Below are 24652 nucleotides of genomic sequence, written 5' to 3'. Positions count from 1 at the left end.
CTCCATCTGTGTTATGTTTATGCATTGGCATAAGCTAGGGTAAAAATGTAATGACAATACATGTTTTGAGAGCCATAAGATAGATACACTTAATTGGAATTCACTGTAAATATAACAAAATAACAACAAGACTGGATCAAAACCCAACGGTAGAAACGCTGGAAGGCTTTTATTTGAAATGAGGATTACAGGAAGTAGCATCATTCATTCGCCCAGTGGTGACTCCATCAGTCAGTCATGTGGAATTCAGCCAACCAGTTGTGTAACTTTAATCAGTCAGTCACTGACCGTCTGTTGAGGTCCAGCTCACAATAAGAATGGCAACCCAAAATATATGACTCCAGTTCTACAGAACAATATTTTTAGGTTTGTGTCAGCTACATTTAAACATCCTGAAAAGATGTTCAAGAACATTTGTCTTTCTTCTTGTAAATCCTTCTCCTCATTTTCTTCATTTATACCGAGCAGTACTTTAATTTGACTGAGAAGGACAATCAATGTTTTTACTGACATGATGCCACAATCACTGCTTTTGATTAAAGAAAAATGCATTTCAGTCAAGAGAACACTTCACATGTCCAGCAGATGTTTCTTTGATGCCATCAGAGGAACATACCAGCGTGACCCAATGGAAAATGATTTATATTTTAAATGTAATAATTGGCAGTGCGTTAATATCAAATATTACAAAGAAATACCATAGATGTCTCATTTTAAATGATGGATTAGATTTCGACATTCAAGAGTTTTACTACCATATGTGCAGTAAGCAGGTAGTTACACTGAACAAAGTAATTCCTATTCTGCATTCTTTCCGTCTCTAGTTGTGTTTATATGATAAAAATGACATTATTTTTTAGAAACAGTATGTGTATATGATTTCCAGGGGGTCAACATCTGCCAAAAAAAATAAATAAATCAACAACAACAATTTGACTAACAAATCCAGGTTAATGAGAAACGCTTATGACATGTACCCCATTTACCTCCTTGGTTTTTTTTAAGGACATTGTGATATATATGTGTGTTGGGCATTGTCATGTGTGTGTGTGTAACTGTTCAGTTGGTAATGAAAGGGTTAACTGGCAGAGACAGACCTTGCTTGCTCTCTGGATGTCACGAATAATCTCAGAGACTGAATATTTCATGTGGTAATTAAAATGTGTAGGTCAAGTCTCCTATGACCACCTATTTCTACTGATATAGGGGGAAAGCACTGGTGCCCCTCTTTAATGCGCCTCCTTCACCGAGCTGAGATTTAAAGGATGAAGGGTGACATTTTCTCCCATTTTGTAAATTAGTGCAATTGATCTGCCTAACAAGAACAAAGTTAGGTTTCCAAATACTGCATGATAAAGAGATTAAGCCTTTAAATGGCTTTCCAAAGGCAATCTTTATTGCAAGCCCAGACGTAAGGGCATTGAACTTTCAATTAGAATTTCTAATAGGCTATTGACTGGAATGTATTAAATGTTGCTACACAGCTATATAGATCCTGAGAGGGGATTTTTCTCGATCCAGGGTACAAGACCCCAAAATCCCTCAGAGGGAGATACATAAACACTCACCACAGTCACCTGACGTGTGTGGTGATTGAGTTGCGCGTGTGCTTTTTTTCTCTGTAAATTCACATGGTTCTTATTGTAATTGTTGATGTAAAGGTGTTTACTTTAAACAGCATTACGCTGGCCCACCTTTGTAATCTATGGTAATTTCACCAAAGCCTTTTGATCCTTCTATCCTTCTATTTGTGGTCAGGATTTTTTTGTCCACGTCAGCTTAGTTCATTCGTTTTCTTGGCTGAGCTTTGATGTTGTTCCAAGAACCTTTGTTAGTCTTAATTTCCAAGGTTCCTTGTATCCAAGCACACGAGCTGTTTCTAATTTTCTGTGATTGATCTCAGGGTCTAAATCCGATTTAATTGCCTCTAATTGCATATTAACTGTTGTCAAAATATTTGTACATGTCATCCTAATTCAGCCTGCTACTCCAAGAACAGCATGGTCAAGGAATGTTACATCTGTTTTTCATTGTCTCTGCATCCTGCTCCTCTGTGCCTCTCACTTTTTCCACCTCCCAGCCATAATTTTCTCTCTTTGTTTTTGCCAGCCTCTCTCTCTGTTATGCACACATTGTAACTGCAGGTGATTATAAGCTTTGAGAAAGCTGCATCAGGATACAATTTGTCAGGGCCTAACAGCCCATTCTGTTCTGAGGGGTTAACATTCTGTTTGTGTTACAGTGCATTCAAACTCTAATTAAAACAACATTACATTCCCCATCTGCCAATCTCCCGTAATCTTCTTTAATTGCTGTAATTAAAGTATATTTACATGTGCAAAATACTTGTAATTTAGAAAATTGCACTCTACACTCTGCACATTTAATCAGTGGCGCTGCAGTGGAATGGAGTGATTTCAGTGTTTTGATTTCAGTGGTGGGCTGGTTCTGACGGAGTAAGTGGACCTCTGCCTGAGGTCTCGCAGAGGTTAGGAAAACAAGCCATTGGAGAAGTATTGTCTATGGGCTCTGATTGCTGCTCGTGTGGCTAATTATAAGCCTGAGCTCCCTTGTGAAGCCAAGCAAAGCTTAGGTATGTGTGTGTTTGTGTGTTTCTATGTGCAGTGTGTGTGTTCAAACAAGCCACTGCGGCCTAATGCATTCGTAGCTCACTGCTGCTTGCCTCGTGATTGACATCACCATCCCCTTTCATTTATTCAAAATGCAAAGTGAATTTGTCGAGGTGTATTTGCCACCCAAACAGAGAGAACCGAGATGAGGCGGTAAATACCTGGGAATTAAACCTGCAGCTGGCTAAGCAACTGCTACTGTAATGAAAACATCAAGAACTGGCTCTGACTGAAGAGGAACAGCATGCTTGCTTTCAGATTAATGGTATTAGATAGGGATTAATCTAGAAGAGGGAATTTGTCAAACTGTAGCTTTATATTAGCATCACTAATAAGCGAGCTTTATAATGTCCCACATGATGACTCCATATTTCAAAGACTTCCTCTCTACTTGTGGTGTATTCAGTCATTGCCGCTAAACACTGAGGCCACAAGTTGTCACTTGGACAAGTTTGTTGTAGCTGCTCGTACAGTAAGTACAGTCATTAGAAATGTCTCAATAAAGGTAATCAGTCCTATCAGTGATGTCAATACGATGGTAATTTCTGGAAAAGGTCCCTGGCTTTACTGTTGCTGATCTTACTAGCATTACCCATGTCTTGCTGGCCTAATTACATTTCTGTCTGCTTGGATGAGGAAAGCCCCACTCACGCCAGATGGAACCAGATGTAACAGCTCAGCAGTTTAGAGTCAGGGGTCCTGCCCTGGACGACCTTCTCTCCAACCTGCAGCCGTTGTCAGGTGGAGGCAGGTGGTGGCGGACCTGGCAGGAAGAACCGACTACCGCCACCAACTAAGTAATTGGCGTTTTCCCAAGAGATTCCTTATCCTACTAGAGCTGCTTATTAGCTGCACACCAGCAGTATGGACATCATTAGGGCACACCACAGAGGAAAGTGGGATAAGTGAGGTAAGAGTTTGCAGAAGGGAACAGCCTGTACCCAAATACTGTGCTTAGATCCATTTCCCTCTTCATTTTAATGAAAACTCTTCTCGGGGTAGTCGCCCTAATAGACATTTGAGGTTTTAATTGCTCATCCTCTTAGTATTGAGACTGATGCACAAATTATGATTTCATCTGCTTGGTTTGAATATAAGGTGTCCGCAGCTCTCTGAGTTAGAGAAGATGTTTTAGAGTTGAAGTTGCTGGCGGGTTACGCAGTGCAAATGATGTTATAGGATGGACACAGCCCCAAATCCTCATTAGCGGACACGTAGTTCCTCTTAATTAGTTTCCATTCACTGTAATTAGCATGGATGAAGTTAATCATCTGATGTGAAAGCAATCTAACGCTTGGGATACAACGTCCTTGGCCTCACTTTCATGTCAGGTTCACACACATTATTTCCTTCAGGTGCTTTTGCTGTTTGCGTTTTGTGAATAAAAGACAGATCTGTACGTTTTTCGTTTCCCTTCTTGAAGGTACCTCCAACCATAAAGGGCTGTAGGCCTATATTTAGCTGCATTAAAGCTGAATTAAAGCAAGAGGCTGTCAAAAGGATAAAGACCAAAAATCACAGTTTCCTGTTATCCTTTAAATAACCAATCACTCCCTTTAAAACAGAGCGAACCTTCACAACAGGATTTGAAAGAATGTCGATCTATTTTTGATTAGCTCATATTTCAACACTTTACATGAACAAGAGAAGAAAAAGGGGATGTTGCATTGACAGCACTGTGATGTTTGAGGCTGCTGTCCCAGATCAAAACAAATGTGTGTTGTGTAATACAATGGAGCAGGACCACAAGTAGAACAAAAGCAAGTGATTGAGGACCGCATTGTTGGAAGCACCTTCTGTACCAAAATGATTGATACTCTCTCTCTGTCTGTCAAGCCCTTGAGAGAGATCCTCCTCCCACTAATGTTGCATCTGCTGCCAATCATACTTTGTCTTCTCGTGGTTACAGCGTTCCAAGATCTCAGTTTGCCCTTTTTTTCCTTGCTGTGTCTTTGTTTTAAAAGTGTGCATGACTTATACAAACTCTTTGCTATCAAAGGTATGATTCAGTTGTCTGTAGTATTGGGAGGGGTCGCACACAATGAGCTTTTTATTAGATTTTTTTTTGCTTTGTGGTGTTTTTGTCTTTTGCTTTTTGTGTCCTTATTAATACCAAATATCCCAAGTGATCTTCTTAGATCTCAAATGTGTATCCACTCACCACGAAATGTCATCACAGCTAATCTTTTGGCTGTAGACAAAAGGATTTCAACTCTTGCCAATCCAAAAGTCAGATTTTCCCAGTGTGCTGAGTGCACGTTCTCCCTCACTCAGCCCTGTAGCTTCAGTTTCTCCCCTGATCTAAAGCAGAACCCTGCTTATCCCCTCCACTCAATGTTATTATGACAGTGATTATTTAAGACTGAGACGAGCTGGATGGGTCTACAGTAAATTAGATGTGTACAGACCAAAACAGTATCATATGTCTGACATTTTAACATCTTTCTGTCATTCCCTCATTTCTGCCTCTCAGTATTTCTTTCCTAATATGCTTTTGCTTTCCCACAGGCGGGATCTTTTTTGTGCAATGGAGTGTTTGGCATGAACTTTTGCCATATGCCTGTAGATTTGCCAAAAAATATTCAGAGCAGTTCTTTTCTTGCGCCAAGTATTTGGCCATCTGCTTAAGTCTTTAACCAGCAGCATCCAGGGACTTCATCAAGCTTGAACTGTGAAGTCAAATGGTTTTCTTCAGCTCCCAACTCAAGCTAGCACTGCTGTGCAGATTTACTGCTCTGGCAATTCCAAGCAATCACACATATATTTTATTATGCAGTACATAGTCACATTTATGGGATTTGCACTTAATGACAGCAAAGATTTCCCAGAGCTGTATTTATGTCATTAAAATTAACATATAGTTAAATTCAACAAAGTAGTCTCTTTTGAATCCTTTTAAATCACTTTTAGAAATAACATTTAACAGACAGGAAATCTATTTATGTTAGTTTGATGGTAAGTGTTAAGTATCTGCAAATGAGACTGCAGACAAATAGCTCAAACAGCTGCAATAGTAATTTCCCAAAGACGTCTTTACTAGCCATGACTCTACATCTTGAGTTAATACTGGCCACACTGCCACACTGAGGATTTTAAAGCAGGAGACCTTGCTGAAGAATGTGCTGCTTGTCAAACTGGCAGAGAAGAGGAGATAGCTTTTCTATGGGGGTGGGGTTCATTATGCAGCATGCAGGACACCATTATTAGCCCCATTACACACACTGACAGCCGCACATTCATTCTCCTATACCTGCTTTTTAAAATCTCCCATAAATAATGAGGGCTGCAGTTACGCTCGTCTTGGAGGAAGAGAAAAAGGTCATTATAGACCAGGCCTCCATTTGTCAAAATTATTTCATAATCTCAGGTCACGACGGGGGTTTTTGCTTTAGTTAATTATACATCAGACCACTGAACATAAATTCCCATTCGCAATCAATTTGTTACTCTGCAGATTGTGACCCTGTCTGCTGTTTGCTATGACTATCAATGTTAGCTGTAGGCTCGTAAAGACATGCTGAAATTTTGACAGAAATTTAGAAAGACTGAGTATATTGCATTTGTTGAAATATAATATAGAATATTAAGTAAAAAGATGACTGTCCTCATTAGGCAAAGAAATCCTCTTAGCAGTAAGGAATTTGGCAGCTTGCTATAATCATATAGATTGCTCCCTAAAGATTTTTGCATCGACGGTCTTCAGGCTACGTCAGTGTGGATTTGCTGCCACTCCGTTGTGATGTAGAGGTCACAGGGCCATGCTGGTTAAATGTGCCCTGACTGGTAATCGGTGGTGATGTGCAATATAATTACCCCAGCTTTTATCAGAATGACCTCTCTGACAAACTTCCCTGGTGGAAGGAGACACCTGAGAGCTTCCACACTTCCTATCTGCCCTTGTTTTATCGAAAAGGCTCCGCCTGAATGGATAATAGAGCCCCTGTTCTCCCAACAGACGGATAATGGAGGGTGGAGTGGTCCTCTTTGGCTGACTGCTGCCTCTTCCCTGCACTAGAGAAACCAATACCAGGCCTATCGGCTGATATATGACACTAATACACAGGCTGACTGGGGCCCTAAACAGAAAAGAGGGATTGTTCCGACTTTCGACTGGCTGTAGGATCCATGACTCACAGGTACCGCACTGTCTGGCCCCTGAGACCGCTCTAATTGCTTTACATCTGTACAAAGGTTTCTTGTAATCGGGCCTTCTGCCTCCATTTGTCTTCCTTTCAGTCTCCTAGTGAAGGCCTTAATTGGTCTTAGTGGGGCTTTTCTTCCAGTTAGCTCCTGGGCCTGAGCAAGTGGAAGATGTTACCTCGGGGGGCAGTGGGGTTTTGCTGGCTGCTAGTTGTTGGGGAGGTTGCACAAGAGAGGAAGTCAATACCTCTTTTACCTTTAACACTTTAATTAATGTTCTCCTGACAAGCAGTTTTTCCCATAGCTTCACATGGGGGGGTTGAGCTTCTGGGATCCACACAAAATCAAGACATGTACAGCTTTGTGAGAAAACCTCACATGCAATCTCCAGCGGCCAATCGACATTTGCTGGGAATCCAGTTCTTTCTTTGTTGATTGTGAGTGCACATGTTTCAGCCTGAGTCTCCAAGACTGAGAGCTTCTTTATGTTGTCTCTGTCTGCAAGTGTCTCTCGATGCTCAGGTACCTTTCAAAGACTAGAAATATATTTCATTTTCTAAATAATATTTTTGTTCCGAGCTTTGGATTGTGTTAGCATGTTACGAGTTAGCATTTTCTCAGTTGTCATCTGCGCAGACACAACTTTATGTTCTTTCAGTATGTGCCATAGACTTTCAGTTTGCAGTGCAAATTCGTTGTCAGTATGTTTATATGCTCACACATAACTTGATGAGTATAAATATTCAGATTGGGGTCAGGATTTGAGATGACCCGATTTTCCTCGTACAGTCAACAAGATAAGAAAGAAAAGGGAGTTAATTTACCTTCTATTCCTCTCCAATGTTAACCAGGCCAATGTTTATAATTTTTTACATATATTTGCCCACACTGTTACCTTTACAGGACATGCGAACATGTAAAATGAAATAAGATCAAATAAAATAAAGCAAATGGAACATAAAAACAAAAAAACAAATGTTTTAACAATGCTTACATTTGTAAAAACAAAAGTATGGTATTTCCTCTGAATTATTAAATACACTGAATCTGTTAAGAAGAAATCTGTCCATCATTAAACTCACTGGTCTCTATTTGCTTTCATTAAACTACTTGAGAGTGTTTACTTGTAATAAAGTGCTGCTGTAAGCCAAGACAGATTCCCAGAGCGTAATGTGACCTACCTCACTTTATCTGACGAGGCCATGTTCACACTTGTCTTTCCCCAGAGATAACATCTCATGTACATTGCTCCGCAAACCACATTTCACATCTTTAATGTAAGACAGCATGACGTGTTCTGCACTTACAGTCTTCTCTTCACTCACAAGTACAAGTATATACAGTACATCCCTTATGATATCTGATATCTGGAATATAATTTGCTATAATATTTCACATCTCAACAAGTTCTCTAAATGTTAAGTGTTCTTGTACAAGTCTGTTTTTTTTTTCGCACGTACAATCTGAGATATCTATATTGCCTACCATAACAAGAGTTTTTGGCAGCAAATATTCTTGGCTGACATGAATGACTGTTTTTTTTCTGCTGCTGATTGCATCATTGAACTGGATTTTTCCGTCAGCTGCAGCCTCTGGATGTCAAAGATTTTCATTGCCTTTTCCTGCATTTGAAAAGTCTGTGCGGTGCAGTGAATAAAGGACAGAGCGAGCTCATGTCAGAAGTGTAGAGCAGGAGCTCTGTGTTGTGAACTTTCCTCTTCTAGGTTCTGCTCTGCTGTGCTCCCTGAATTTCCTGCTGACTGACTGATATGGAGCTCTGTTGCCAGGGCTTAAATAGCAGCTGTAAGCGTCCAGCTGCTCCCTGCCACGCTCCACTTCTCCCCAGATGGCTCCGAGACATTCCAGCAGCCCTCCGGAGAAGCGCTCATGAGGAAAGTGTTATGGAGTGGCTCTCTGAAACACCGGGGAGCATCCCTCGCCGCACCACAGCCACCCTCCTCCTCCTTCAACCCCCAGGCTGAACGCCCAAAATCAGTGGAGGGCTGCTTGTACGGCTTCGTTTGCCAACTTACCAACGGGAGGCAGCACAGATGGTGGTGTCCGCAGCGTAGGCCAGCATGCAGCAGGGCCTGGGGTGGGATGGGGGGGTCTTGGAGAGAGCACATACCATGCCTGGCCTGGGATGCCACTGATATCCCCCAGGAGGAGCTCACACTGGCCCTCAGCAGATGACTAACAGAAGTCTGGCAGCTCTGCACCGCTCAGAGATGTTGTAGTGAAATGTTTTTCTTCACCCACATGGGAATCTTTGATTAGTGTTTTTTTTTTTTTTTTCCAGAGCGCTGCTAAGCCAACAGGGAATGCGTTGGTGAAAACGAGCGCATTCAAAGTCACTGTAATTTTCCTTGAGCACTTCACTGTTAATGTATGAGGCTGGCTGTAGTACTCCAAGGCAATCTTCTGTGACCTTGGCTGTGTGTTTAAGTGATGAATGGTCCATCAACTTCACACCACTGAAGAGAACCACAGGGTTCACTTCAACCATGACATTGCCCACAAAGATAATATCATGTATAACATACTTTGTTTAAAGTTATCACAGTGGAGTAATTGAGAGTGAGTTGAAGAACAAAATTTAGCTGTATTTTCAGATTACAGGGTAATACTTTGTCAAATTAAAACGTAGCATTGTGCCTGTAATCTGGGACAAAGAGGAAGACAACCACAAGCTGACGTAAACAATACAGATTTCAAAATATTCAAATTTGGGGTTATTGGTCTGTAAGATGAACTGATTTGATTTAAATGGTCAAAGGTCGAGTGAAGCTCACCTGACCTCACGATCTCCCATTGTGAACTCCATATCTCAGAAAAAAGAGGTAATTTCTTCAAATTTGGCACAAACTTTTAATTGACCTCAACAGTGAATTGATTCGGCTTTGGTTGTCAAAAGTCACTTTCCTCATGTCTGTTCCGTCCATGCATCCATCCATCCATCCATCCATCCATCCATCCATCCTACTCTCGGGATGTTATCTCAGGAATGCTTTGAGGGGATTTCTTAAAATGTGGCACAAACACCAAGTGAACTTAAGGATGAACTGATTGGATTTCAGTGGTTGAAGGTCAAGGTCACTGTGACCTCATGTCCGCCCCGTTCTTATGAATGTGACGCCACAACTCAGAAACAGAAGGGGAGATTGTGACAACATTTTGCCTTTCAGTCACATCCCTGTGTGCTTAATGTACAATATGAGACGGGATAAACGTGGACGTAAACTGCAGTTTGACTGGTAGGTGGAGGCATACAACCGCAAGGCAGTAATTGTAGTTCACTTTAATTGTTGCTTGTAATGCAGGTGGGTGATAGTTATAGGAGCAAAGTTTACTTCAATTACAAGATCTTAGGGAATTTGTACTAGTTTTATTTTTGCGACCAGAAGATCCAGTTTTGATCACTTCCCTGTCCTTGTTCCTCCATCGCTCACCGTCCCTTTTCTCCCAGTGTCCAGAAGGAAGGGGAGGAGACATCGGGGATGGATGCGGGACTGTTGTTGCTCCTCGTGGGCGGAGGGGGGATCCTTGCTCTGCTGACCTCCCTGTTATCCTTGTCGTGACAGGAAACATACATCATACTGGGGCCTCTAATGTGAAACACATTCTGCCACAACTTGATCAAAGCCAGGCTGCCTGGACAGCAGAGTGCCCTGTAATGCCATATTTTGACCATATAATTGGAGAGTAACTACAGCTGACAAAACACTCCAGAGGCTCTCTCTCTCTCTCTCCCTCTGCTTCCTATTGTCTTTGGACCGTACGACAGCCCAGAGAAGGGTTGTCAAACACTATGCTGGATTTTGTGTGCTGAGTTGGCCTGAAAGCTCTTGAGTGTACCTGAAAATCGGTTGTTTTTTTTATTGGATCATGATTCAGAGAAACTACCCAGTGGCCAAAAAAGAGGCTGGTGCACCACATAACAGCTGACCCTGACTCACTGACAGGACACAGGTCGCCCAAGAAAACTCTATCCTCCACTCTTTTGTCTTAGATTGACTGAGTCTCTTCTCTTGCCTCTGATGACATGGTCTAGATTATGGTGATCAGCCGAGTTGTTCCACAGCACACTCACCAGTAATTCACTAAGTACAGATGTTTGAGGAGCTGTCAAAAAATCTCCGCCACAAAATATTTGTATTTTAAAAGGAAACTTTAAAAATAGATACTAAGATAGTATCAAGAACCAATTTCAGGTAAAAAGTAGAAGGATAAACGTTGACAAAGTCAAGAGTTGAATTTGATGCAGATGTTGGCATTTTGTTGTGTTCAAGTTGCACTGGATTTCCCACAAAGCTGGGCAAACATTTTTATCCATGGGTAGTCTTTCATTCTGGAAGCCAACCCCCCACTGCTGGGGCAGTCAATAGAACATAGAGCCTTGGGGCTGGAGCTCTGTGGTGTTCTGCTGTACAGCAATCAAACAGAAACACATGAAAAACACTGAAAAACATTACGGTTTGACAAGAGCCTTGAAACTGTGTCAGAGCACAGCTCCAAAATCAAAGTTCACATTACTACTCACAGTTTGACCACATGCTTATATACTGTTAATGGTTTTGATGAAGAAAAAAAAAAGCAAGCTATCAAAAGTTCAATCCTCAGCACTGCAGTCCTTTTATTTGGCTCATTTTTGGTCAACTCGGTTGTCCGTGAGGTTTTCTTCAAGTAGGCATGATAATGTGGTATTATTTTTAAAGTAAATAATTTATTCAAAGGTAAGTAGAAGCCTGCGAAACATTTTATTTGTTGATTTTTGTCAGAGGTGTGCAGATACAGAATCTGTGATGAGCTTGGTGCTATACTACAAACAGCCTCAGCCCCCTTTCATATGTGGCTTCAGTCTGTGCTTCTGTGCCTTTGTCCAGAGATTAAATCAGGCTTTGAGGGACACGCGGGGCCGGACTGCTTAGAACCATAACCGTCGTACTGGTACTGTGGGAGGTGGTGATTGTCAGGAGGCTGGTCTGTGGCTTTCAACCTGCTATCATGCTCTAACACTTAGCATGCTAATTAATCCCAACCAAAGGGCCATGTCAGTCACCCCATGCCCCGCCAGGGACGCTCCCACTGGGCTCATCCTGCTTTAATTGAGCACGTTTTTCAGGAGCCCGCTGTCCCTGGGATTACATTAGATCCCTCTAATGCACCCAGCCTGCCACCGGCATGAGCAAAGTGAACGGGAGAGGGAGGGAGCGAGATGAGATGTAGAGCTGGGAAATGTATAAATAAACCAAACAAACAAACAAAAAAATAAGACTGAGTGTTTATTAACACCCCTGGGATGAAAAAGGAGGTGAGCGCAGGAAATCATTAGCGCAGGAGAGTCAAACTAGACTCGTTTGATCTCGCTGATGGAGGAGCAAATGTAATTTACCATGCTGTGAGTAATTTGTTTTACCAGTTAGCATGGGTTCCTTTTAATTTCATTTTGCCTTGCATCAGTCTTTCAAATTAAATATTTTTATTTTGTACAAAGCGGATCTTTGTGAGCCTCGCGGCTCAAAGACCAGCCCTCGACAACAACTAATGTTTATTCATCTTTGCTTGTTTGCATGTGCGCTAGACAGAATCTTGACAGGAGTGTGCAGTGTCGGCTTTTATTTGAGTACTTTCTGTATAATGAGGCAACTCAGATGTACATCGTGACAGCTAGCAAATCATAGTAGGAGAATAACAAAGTGTTTTGTCACTGCAGCTCTAATTATTTGGAAGACTGCTGAAGCAGCTGCATCTGTTTTAGTGCCTCACCTTCTGTCCTCGTTTTGCTGCAAGATGTCGACTGTGTAGTCTGTTTGTGATATCAAGATAGCATTTTCAAACTCATAACTAAATACTACCCAAATAATAACTTCCAGTGTTCACTAAAAACATCATATACAAACTAAGTAACCGATCGGGGTTAAATTTAGGGTGTGGCCCTTCACATATTCATATAACAGATTTAATTTCCATGTTGTATTTACTGAGGAGCCCTGAGGGGGTTGACCCCCACATCTGTCCAACACGCTGCCGTGTACCGTACCAGCAAGAAGTTTATCTGAGCCCGTCAGGGCGTTACCACTTAATTGCAGCTACCAGCCATGACACAGAAGAGGCCTTCCTCTGCGTCGGACCTGCTGCTCTCAGCTGAGGTGAAAGGGGAAGAGAAGGGAGTCTTATCACCACCAGATGCCTGTGAAGCACCTTATCAGGCTGGTGTTCACACTGCATGGAGTCTGTGCACCTGCTCTCACCGGCATGTAAAATACCCTCCGCTGCTAACACAGAAGCAGAGACACCGGCTGCCATTTTGGATCCATGGCACACTTTTAGTCAGACCCCTGGTCTTCTGTTTTTATGCCAATTTAAAAGGTTCGGATTTTGAAGAAATATTAGCATTACATCCTGCGATCTTTTTTTTTTTTTTTTTAAATACTACCCTATATTGATAAATTGATAAATAATCATATTTATTTTAGGATGTATCACTGTGTGTATTACACCATGGTAAATCAGTATTCCATGTAGAAGATTCAGTGTTACTGGAAAAAGAGACCTCTCCTCTACCTTCAGACAATATGTCAGCATGTTGTGCAAGATTCCAAACTTTTCTGAAACAATGCGTTCCGAGCTCCCATTACAGACTGATAAACAATGTGTGCTCTAATATGAGAGCGCAGGGAACTCTGCGTATTTCAGCTGTGTACCTGGCAGCGCCTGCAGGGGTTGTTAGCATAGAAAGTGCCGGTATCTGTGAGACTTCCAGGCAGATTGTTGGCAGAACTAGCCAGTTTCTCTGACAGATGTCAGCTGGCTGCAATCCTCATAGCCTTCTCCTCCTCCACCTTGCTCTCCTTCCCATCATGGTAGAACCAGGAAAAGAGCTTTATGGAGCTGCATAATGATACACGGCAAATGTGCAGCACCGGGGTGATTGTTAACGGCAGCAGCTGCGTAGATAGCCTGGATGATGGAAAATCAGTGGGACCTCATTTTGGTTTGCCAGTATGAATATTAATGGCTCGTTTCCAGGCCATGGCTAATGATGAGGAAAATTCCCTAATAAAAACTTGATGTGATGGGCAACGACCCGCGAGGTCACTGGAGACAGTCAAAGTTAATAGTGTGCCATCAGGTGTGAGGAGTTAAGTGATTAGAGGCACAGAACCTAATCCTGATGTTTTTCTCCCCCCTCAGCTATGAGTCAGTGTGAAGGGAGCGAGGGCTGGAAGTGGGAGGTAAGGGGAGCAGATGAGGTTTATATATCTTGACAACACAGGGTTTCTCTCCTTATAAAGAATACTTCCCAGTGCATGCAAACTATGAATATTATAGGTAATGTTAGACGTGGCTACAGAGAATGTTTTTGAGTAATATTATTAGTAATATCACTTTATTAGGAATCATATGAAAATGTTTGATACTATTAGGATACAAGATAAAACATAAATATTTCAATTTTCAATATACAATGATATATCTAATATTATATATATATAACAGGAATTCTTGACTGTTCTTTCCACTGAGGTGCTAACTTATATATGTATTTATATATATATATATATATATATATATATATATATATATATATAGGTTAGCAGTCAAGAATGCCTGTTCAGTTCGATCCCCTCATCTGGTCCAAACTCTGAAAATTCAGCGTCTTGTGTGACCAGCAAGCTGTGAGAAGATGCCACATCACATCATTGTTAATGTCTAGCATGTGGGGGTAATTACAATACACACCAAATGGACCTGTCCCAGGGGAGTCACCACAACCACACAAACAATGCAGTTTGATGTATGTAATTATCTACCAATCCTTTTTTTTAATCTTTGATTAATTCAGCGTCTGCTTTCAGCCTCAGGGCCCCGTTGGCTTCTGGGAACAGAGTGCAGGGTTGTGGTGAGGGAAAGTGTGTGTTTGGAAATGTGTCCACACTTGCGTGGTGTAGCTATTTTTTATTTATTTTTGACTTTTTTTTTTAGATAACTTGTAAATACTTCCCACCTCCAGGTGTCCTGGAGCCTCGCCTGTAGCTACGAAAATCGAGTTAAGACACTGAACTTGGTGTTTGTGTAACAAATGGATTTTTACGGTGGCAAAGTGCCACACCTCTGTTTCTTCTCTGTGGTCGTTGTCAGGTGTGTGTGTGTGTGTGTGTGTGTGTGTGTGTGTGTGTGTGTGTGTGTGTGTGTGTGTGTGTGTGTGTGTGGGTGTGTGTGTTTGGTGGGTGGATGGGACCGATCAACACAGTGGTTTACCCTTCGGCGGCATCTGTTTCTGCCAAGCATCCCTTCTGTAGTACGCTGCAACATCTCGGGCTGAGTTAAATATCCCACCGTCCTTCTCACTAAAAACAGAAAGCAACACACACATGCAGCATTTTTATGGCTTCTGAAGAAATCTTTTCATCCCGGACATCCAAAAGTGTATATGCATTTCAAAAAGTGTTCCTTATTTATTCTTAGCGTACATTTCAACATGGAGTTCCTTTGTAAACATGGCTGAACTCTTTGTTTTGACATTTGACATTGGTGATATTATGTAGTAAAGCAATAGAGTTTTAACAATGTGGCGTTAGTACAATTTCTTAATGAAATGAAGTCGGATTTACAAAATTCTCTTTTCAGTAAATTTGGGCACAGTCCAGTGAAATAAAACATTAGAATAAATTACTCCAGAATATTGAAACTAAAGGTCACAGACTATAAATTTGTTATTATTTTATGGAGGCCCATCGTCCCTCCCCTAGCTCCACTGTCCCAGTGACTGGAATCCGTCAGTTTCTGGCCAAATTGAATATCTTTTGGATAAAGTTTTACATTTGAAGGGAAATTACATTCAGATGTTGGCCTGCTGTATTTGGCTGGTGCTGCACATGAGGATCAGACCTGGTTATATTAGTCCAGACTGAAGTCTGGTCCTCCCTGACGAAACATTTTTGGCTGCTGAAAGAAGCATTTGCCTTACGTGACTCTGTAGACTGTCTGAAACACTCCGGCTGTGTTGTCCTCTTTTCGTTGTGAATTATTTCTCATTTTCTCTTTCCCACAATACTTTCATGTGACAGTTAGACATCAAACAGATGCTGTGGAAATTAGATGTTCGATGTCATCACCACAGAACTTTGCTTATTTTAATGAGCTGTCCCAGTCGGGCATGTCATGTTGAATTTCCTTCCACTCCCTGAACTTATAGGTGTGCTTACAATACTGCCTTTTATGAATACCTTCTCATGACATGTGTGTCTGCAGGACTTATTGCAACAGTAAAGTTATTCCAAAGTTTATTGAAGTTCTCTCTTGTGAGAAGTCACTTAAGCGCTGTATACGTTTGGGCATGTGTGCGCGCTTGACACTGCAGTCTTCATCGTCTCAGAATAGAAATCCTCAAACTAGACCACATCCTCTGTGAACAAAATGCTTTAGTTTACAAGTTCAACATTATTTAAATTATTATTTTATCAGTAAAAGAAATGATTGTTTTCTAATTATTTTATAAAGATGTTCACTTACTTGTTTCCCTTTCATGAGAATCTTATTTGTGAGCGTATTGTGACAGGACATGCTGCTCTCGCTTTGTGGGCCAAAGCAGGTGCTGTGCAGCAAATCCTGAGCTCATCAGTCTCCTCCTGCCCGGCTCTATTTGTTGTTCCTCAATTCACAGTGGCAGGACTGGCAGACTGAGTGATGTGTGAGTGAGAAAGAGAGAGGGAATCAAAGAAAGAGATGGATACGGGGGGAGTGTGGGGGGGATTTGAGAATATGCATGGCACGGATCCCCATTTCACCATCCTGGTCTCCCTCTATTCCCCATGAATAATGTGGCACAGCCCCTACCCAGCGGTAGGCCAGGCATGCCGCCATGTCAAGCTGTTGTGGAGGATGAGGTGTCCAGCTTGGCGAGTCTGGGCTCAGACGCGTTCTAGCCCCACAAGCCATCCCACCCCCATCCCCAACCTGCAGAGCGGAGCACTGGGCTCCAAGATGGCAATCAAGGCTTGATTTGCCAACACATTTCCAATGATTAAAATGTAATTAGCACAAGCGAGCACCTCCTCCCCAGCTAATTTCCACGCACGCTGTGACAGGCAGGCGGTCGGCGGCACCCAGGCCCCAGCAGCAGATGGAGGAGGATGCATCGGAAAGGGAGAAAACCATTTTGCCATGTGACTGTTTGCATCAGAAAACCATCCGGACTCGCAGCTATATCAGGAAGGAGCTGTTAGGAGGAGGGAATGAGGAGCCCTTGACGACAGCACATCAAATTGGCACTGTCAGAGATGACCCTGGCAATGGCTGCCATCCTTCATGCTGTCGCTCCTGCTCCGAGGCATGCAGGCAGCTTGGCGTCTTCCCAGGGCTTTAACCCCTTCGGCCATCCTGCAGGACAACCTGGCTCAGGTTGATAAACAGACACCATCCTCTGTGCACAAGGGTGTTTTAATGAAGTCCATATCAACCGTAATTAATTCTAAGATCATGGATAGCAACCAGCATAACCTCAGGCTAATGTCACTCATGGGTGCGACAGTATGCATCCTTCGCAGATCCAGACTTAAGAATACACTATGGAAGAAAATATTAGAGACAACTTGTGACAACAGAGACGGCGGATCAGAAGTTGTAATGAGCCTGTCAAACACACACTATTGACCCTTTAGAATTATTGTTGTCATGTCTTTTTTGTCTTGATTAAGTTAACATCTGTTAGTATTTGTGGACCAGCAGATTTCCAGAAGGTTATGTTGGAAAGGGGAACATGGCATACTTGCCTTGCATGCATCCTTGTGTGATGTGGTTACCTCTTTAGTGCAGACATTTTTCTGCGGGTAGCTCTGGCAGGAGACTTTGGTGAGCCCTGCTGCTGCAGACGATAGCATGGCTGCACCATTTAACATTCGGCCCATGGCTCCTTCTGTTCCCCCTCTGCTGGGCCAGTATTACTCTCAGCTGGAGAGGATTTAGGACAAGAATAATTTACTCCTACTTTCAGACCAATATAAACAAAAGGCTCGATGCTTGGACAGAGTGTAGGGAAATTTGTAAGAGCACTCAGCCAAAAGAGAGGCCCGGGTGAGAGCAGAGGGGCAATCAGAAGTGCTCCGGATACAGGCCAACATCAACAGCTCTTAGAGCTGAAGCTAATGTTTGACATTCCTGTGTTACTTAAACTAAACACTCGGGTCTCGCTGTACAGTATAATGCTGGTCCTGTGTAAATAGCACTGGGCCTGGATAGAGTATCACTTTCCTTTGTCAGCCCCCTCCCAGGACTAATGGTTTCCTTACTGTACATTACTGTTGCTCTATATAAGACCAATTTCCGAGCTCAGCCTGTCAGACAGCGAACTTCCCAGATCTCAATAGCACCGTTGTGTTTTTGCTCTATTCAGTAGAATATGTTCATTTCTAATTCATTAGACGTGGCCTCCCAGGATTGATATAAAGTGTTTTTGACATACAGTTAACCATAGCTCTGCAGGTTTATTCATACTAACCTGTCAATTGCTATTCATATTGTAGCATTAACTGAATTCAAGGGCTCATACTTGCCTCGAAAAACAATCCCATACGTGAGTTATTAATGATGAGGTATACCAATCCGTCAGGCTGTTTCCAACCGCTCAGTGTAAAGCTGAGATTTCTGCTAGCTTTCCCTCTCTGTTTCTGATGAAAGAGTCAGTAAGTTGAAATATAAGGAATAAAGAAATTCCTGATATGCAGGGATTCTTCTCCCCCACCTCAGGTTGCGTTATGCATGAGGCAACGCATTAGTTCACTATGATCACTTATCAGTGAGTGACAGCCCCGACTTGTTTATTTGCCTGAAATGTGTTTTTATCTTTTTAGAGATATTATTATTTGTTACTTCTTGGCCTATGCCTGAGCAGCGTATTCGAGAGAGCTTCGGTATATGCACTGTAAGGATGATCAAATAACCTGCCCTTGCCTGTCAGGCCCGATCTCAGGATTTTTTACTTTGCTCATTATAAAGGTATTTCCATTTTATTAAGTTTTCCCTTTTTTCCACCCTTTGTCGCTCTGGGAAATTTGCATACTTCTATTCCTAGGGAAAAAAGTAATGACAGCAATTTCTTTTCTTTCTCTACCCCACTAGCCGTGTGAGTGCTTCGTTTAGTAGCACCTGCGAAAGCGACAGGCGCAGGGATGAGAAGTGAAAGAGAGCAGTTGATTAAATCATCATCAAGTCGCAGCACAGAAAGTCAATTCTGCTTGCCGTCTACAATGATATCCTTTTATCTTAAAGTAATGAGCTATGGCACTTTTGCATCGGGTAATACGATGAGTTCCATTAGCATGTTCCATTTGCTTCACAAGCAAGGGCAAGTCATTCCAGCCGGCTTCTATCTTGGCAATCAAAGCAATTGGCTGCACAGCCGGAGAACAGGGGAAAGGAGGGAGAGAGAAAAAGGGAACACAAGAATGAAAGGCTAGACCTGTTTTCTTATGGATCACAACACTGTGGGAGAACTAAAATAATGTCTGTTATTTGAACCCCTCGCTTGCCTGTGTTCACTGGTGTCTATTGCGTGCAGACAGAGAAGCAGCTAATGAGTGCTTGGTCGCATTACTGTTGTCACCTTCTTAGAGGCCTGAATGCAAGTGGATCCTATCTGCTGCTGCAGTAGTCAGTCCTGTGTGGGAGGCCACGAGAGAGAGAGACAGACACGCCTATTTATTCACAAGGTGCAACTGAGGCATAAATGCTAACAGTATGTAGCTTTTAATAATACTCAGACACTCACGTGTAATCACACTCTGCACTCGTCTGACATTATCCTTATTTATTCTTCCAGTTTTGACAGTCTGTAGGGCGGCTGGCTTTCTGCACACTGTATTAAAATGGGGGAGGAATGTTGTGGGTGGTGGAGGAAGAGAGTGAGAGAAATGGAGCAGGGCAACGTCTGAGGAGTGTTTGCCCAGTGCGTTTATTGCCTCTGCATAATTTATGAGCTGCTGGAGCTGACCATCATGGCAGTGTGCCGCAGGCAACCCCTGGGGCCGTGTGGGACAGGCCTGTAAATTGGATGCTATGCTCCTGCTGAGCTCGCAAGGCCCCTTTTTACCATCCAGCCGGAGAAACAGATCAGCCACAAACCCAGCCAGCTACCTTTGAGCTCTGCAGGGCCCCAGATCAGCAAAAAACAAGAGATGGAGGCAAAAAAAAAAAGGAGAGAAAAAAATGGCAGGGCCCTCTGTCGCTCACTCCCTGGTCTGTCAATCATTTCACCCCCTTCCTTCACCCCTTGCCATACTTTAATCGACACCCACCAACCCCTCCCTGTGCTCCTACCCACACACTGAACCAACCCCTGCCCATATTCCCCCCCAGTGCCTTCTTCATTACCAACTCCAGTGCTTCTCTGCACCTCAGCCATATGCACAACGTTGAGGGCCGCCAGTCACCCAGCATCACACTAATTAGTTGATAAAGAATTAAGTGGACCTTGAAATTGAAATTGGAACGAAAAAATGAAATCTAGCCACTTTTCCTCACTCCATTACAAAGTTCCCTTCCTCCTCTTGTCATTTCGTCATCCCCAGCCTCAAGCAGGAACACACATCATGGAATTATTCATTCTAGTTGCGATTAGTGTTTTAAAATTCCAGCTCCATCTGAATCTCACATAGGTTTCAATGTTAACAAGGGCACAGCGGCTCCTGAGAAATTTCCTTTGTATCAGCTAATGAACAGATCTGATGATATTCAGACGCTGAACATATGATAAGTTTGTCATTCAAATGCTGATAAGATGTGCTATTTTCAAAGGTAAATTGGATCACGGCACCTGTGTGGGTTGGAAATGAATTAAATTCAAACAGGGACTGTTTATACATCAAGGATTTACATTGTTCCTAATTTAAGCTCTGCCGTTCTTTTTCTTACAGTGTGACACCGAGAGTGACCAAGACGACAAGGTAAGCCTGCCAACTGCAGTGATTTTTCATGTACTAATGAATGTAGGTGGATCGTTTAAGGCATCTCTTATCGGGTTTCAATAAAATTCAAATATTAGACATCATTTTGGACTAAAAACTCAATGTAATTAGAATTTAACATCCTGTTAATAAGTGTGAGAAAGCCATAATTACTTGCACATTAATTATAAATGACTTAATGATGTGCCAAATCTAAATCGAAGTGTTCTGGGTTTTTAGGATTTTGATGACATTTAAATGAGACTGCTGTGACAGCCAGGGTTGTGGGTGCAGGCTTTCTTTTGCTTAAAGCATAGCACTGACTGGCATATTCACAGTGGGAATTCTACTGCTTATATTATTATATATTGTGCCATATCTATCCATCTATCCATCTACCTTTCTGTCTTTCGATTTGCATATATGCCTGTCTGAGAGAAACACTTTTTTGCTGATTTGAAGAAACACACTCTACATTTAGGTCTTCACTGGTTATTTCTGTTCCTGTAATCTAAATCCAAACCTCTTACTGTAAGGATACATAATATCTTCCTATGTGTAGTGCTGTTTTTTTTAGAGTTTCAAATTAAAAAAAGTGGTCACTGGGAATAGTCAAAGCACTTTGCAGGGTTTGCGGAGTTTTGGCCTGATAGTGGCGACAGACAATAACATGAAATCAGTATATTTGAAAGGTATTTTCTTGCCTGGAGCAGAATCTTTACTTGAAATGTTTTCTACATTAGTAACCATCCAGGAGGTAAAGTGGAGTGTGCTGATTTGAAAGGTAATATTTTGGACTAATAGTGGCACTTGAGAAAAGGTTATAGTTTCAACATTGTCAAGTCTTGTCATCTATGGACTTTAAAAGTACAGCCCAGATTATATGCCAGTCATAAACCAAACAAAATAGATAGTGGGATTATGTGAAAATGAAAATGTGGAAATACTAGGAATAATACAGATCCAGAGGTCTGAAAGCCAAAGGCAGCTGAGCAAGACAACATGCTTTGTTGATATAAAAAAAAAAAAAAAAGGCCCAAAGAAAGTTCAAGGTCTTAGTTCATGCATGAACATTCATCGTCTTTGCTAAAACTATGCTGGAGGTGGTTTAAAGAGTCTGGTGTCCCATTGTTCGCTCCATCATTTTCAGCTGTCTCTTGGAAATGTCAATGAGTTAAGCCTGATTCACCCCAATTATTTTTGAGCCGCTCTTACAATTCTACCAAACCTTTTCCTAACCTTTACCTTTGGAAGATCAAATTCTCAAACTAGGCAAAGGAAATCAATAAATAAATCTCTGATGGTGTTTTATCTTCATAGTTCTCAGTGTAAAGTGCCATTTACCTTTTTAATGATGGTTGCTACAGTTCGGCCAGAGAAAAGTGTATTGCTTACGATATCCAAACATCTACAGATTTGTTTTTAGCCATCCTTGTAGTATTCAGTGCAACTTTATAACATCCAGGTATTTATTGTTTGTTGTAATTTATAGACTCCAAAACCAGCCATATTATCTACTGGTTTCTAACCAGAGTTCTAGATGCACTCTAATGATTTAGTAATGCCATTTGCTTGTGGTGTTTAGACTGTGGAGCAAATTGAGTCATTACTCAGTGTTGTCGATTTAAATTGCTCCTTCCTCGGTGGCAATTCCTTTTTGTTTCAGGAAGAGAGAGCGAGCATGGTACGCTGTAATCCCCCCAGTGACTGTATTAATTCACCCTGGCTCACGTTACGCTCCTGATGAACAGCACCGACTACACCTTCCTGTCATTGATTAATTGTGTGTTAAAGTAACAGAGGAGTGAATTAGTAAATAGGGGACCCCTATGACAAGGGCTGACTCATGTGTTCTTCCTCGATGTCAGCGAGTAATTGGAGCTCCCACTCAACGCTTTTACCCCCTCCTTAGTCTACGTCACCTCTGCCACTATCTGCTCCTGCCAGGCACCTCGCACGCTACGCCCAGTGCCACTGTCATCTGCATTCTGTGGGCAGCATGGTCTACTTTACAGCATCGCCGCAGAGAAGGACGCAGGAGAGCAGAGTCATTTTAATGGGTCAAATATATTCAGATGAGGACAAACGTGGCTTATTTAGTTTCCCTTCAAAAGCAGGAAATGGAAAAAGTGTTCCCGGGAGAAATCATGTTCTGCCTGGTGTAGAAGGCCTCTGCCGTGTCGGCAGGAGCTGCCAGGCTCTGATAAGAGACAGCTATTCGCATCTCGGTGTATGTGTGCACACAATCCTGCTCGTGTATTTGTGTGTGAGTGTGTGAGTGTGTGTCTGCATGTGTTGGAAGCTGTCAGAGCATTTGCTCATTACAGAGTGACCTGTAGGATGGGTCCTCTTCAACATCACATGTTAATGGCATGCTGGGAGACAGGTAAGACTACAGTCAGTGGTCGCACAACGCTGGTATTATTAGCTCTATGAGCGTTATCATTAGCATTTCTGTTAATGGGCCCCCAACCACCAGTCTGCCTTTCTCTGACAGTATGAAGCTGTCCAATCAAATGTCATACAGTGAAAAGGAAAAGATTCTGTCATAATAGTGTGAGCTATATGTGAGGAATATGACAAAATACTCCTGTGTGCATGTTGAATATTTAATATTCTTGTTGATTTTCGGTCTTAGCCATAGTCTGTTACGAGACTGTAGCTTGGCCCATCCTCCTGAAACACACTCATCCTCTAAGTACTCTACCTTTTGGAGAATGGCGGCAGGATCACGTGATCTTTTTGTTAGGCAGGACAGCCCACTTCAAAGAGCTCCACAGCATCAGCTATCTCTCATGTGCATCCTCCGAAGCCCTGAAAAACATTTCATGGTTTCATGGTGTAGTTAACACCAAATGGATTTCCGCCGTCTGAGACCTCTTAAAGGAGCTGTGAAACATCACGGCTCTGAAAACATCTCTAAATCCTTTGGGGAAACATCCAGTAAAACACTTCTTAATAATGTAAATTTTAAAATGCATGCACTGAAACATTCACTCAACATGGATGTTTTTTTTATTTGAATCCAACAGTCGTAAATGTCTCCATCTTGTCGTAGCAGTCTTTGTAATATTGTCAAGAGCGCTCAGGCATTCGTACTGTCTGGACTCTGCTAATGCTTAAGTGATTTTCTTAGTAAGTGGCACCTTGAAACTGCCCATCAAACGTTTTAGTATTAATGTCTGCTGATGCTGGAGTGTTTTTTCCAGTGTAACTACTCACCAATCATGTGACTTAAGCCTTTACTGAAGACAATGACAGGGACTCTGTAGTGTAATCTACAGGACTTTATCACTGTGTAGCTTTTTATTTCTCCTCCTCTTGCCTCTGGGCTTTTTTTTTTTTTTATAGACCATACCTTTCCTAAGCGTTATTTACTCGCTCTATCAGTAGCCACAAGCTGTAAATGCCATTTTGAAAATGCTTTGCGTCTTATTAATGGCCATGCAATGGGGTGCCATAATTTGCTGTTCTTTGCTCTTATTGGAGGCGAGGAATCTAAGTAGGTGCTTTAGAGCAGCCAAGAGAACCTGTTTGTCCTTGACATAAAATAAAGATCTGAACTGGTAATATATTTGCTGTTTCTCTTCCTTTATTGTTTCACTGTGTTTGCCCTCAGGCAATTACAGCAGGAGAATCGTGTTTCTCAATCACTCAGCAGCACTGTACATAAAACCATTTTATATCCTCCTCCCCAAAACCCTCCCTCTTTCCACCGCAGTGGGAAGGATGAGTAATAAAAAGGAGAGAGCAACTTGTCAGCGTTAAAAGATTATGTGTTTTGCCCCCTCCAAAGGAAGAGAGTAGTGTTTACAGGCTTGAGTGGGTGCTCGCTAGGCCGAGTCTGAGGCTGATTGCACTAGAGTACCCTGTCAGCCAGTGATTTGTCATGTACTTTATCATCCTTGTCACTCTGCAGAGCGTTGTCATAGGTAACGT

The 24652-nt window shown here is 42.2% G+C and overlaps 1 protein-coding gene across 1 annotated transcript in view; it reads left to right on the top strand.

The window, feature by feature from the left end:
- auts2a (activator of transcription and developmental regulator AUTS2 a) overlaps positions 1 to 24652 on the top strand; it is a 302247-nt gene that overhangs the window by 180545 nt on the left and 97050 nt on the right. The window contains 1 exon segment of the mRNA XM_069720115.1: positions 20684 to 20713. Coding sequence (XP_069576216.1) covers positions 20684 to 20713 — 30 coding nt within the window.

The sequence above is a fragment of the Brachyistius frenatus genome, unplaced genomic scaffold (assembly GCF_029030835.1).
Source record: "Brachyistius frenatus isolate BFR_SWC_R1_liver_20210118 unplaced genomic scaffold, ASM2903083v1 Contig_233, whole genome shotgun sequence".
In the NCBI taxonomy this organism is placed as follows: Eukaryota; Metazoa; Chordata; class Actinopteri; family Embiotocidae; genus Brachyistius; species Brachyistius frenatus.
Note: the sequence above shows the minus strand (reverse complement) of the source record. Positions and strands in the feature narration are given on the sequence as shown.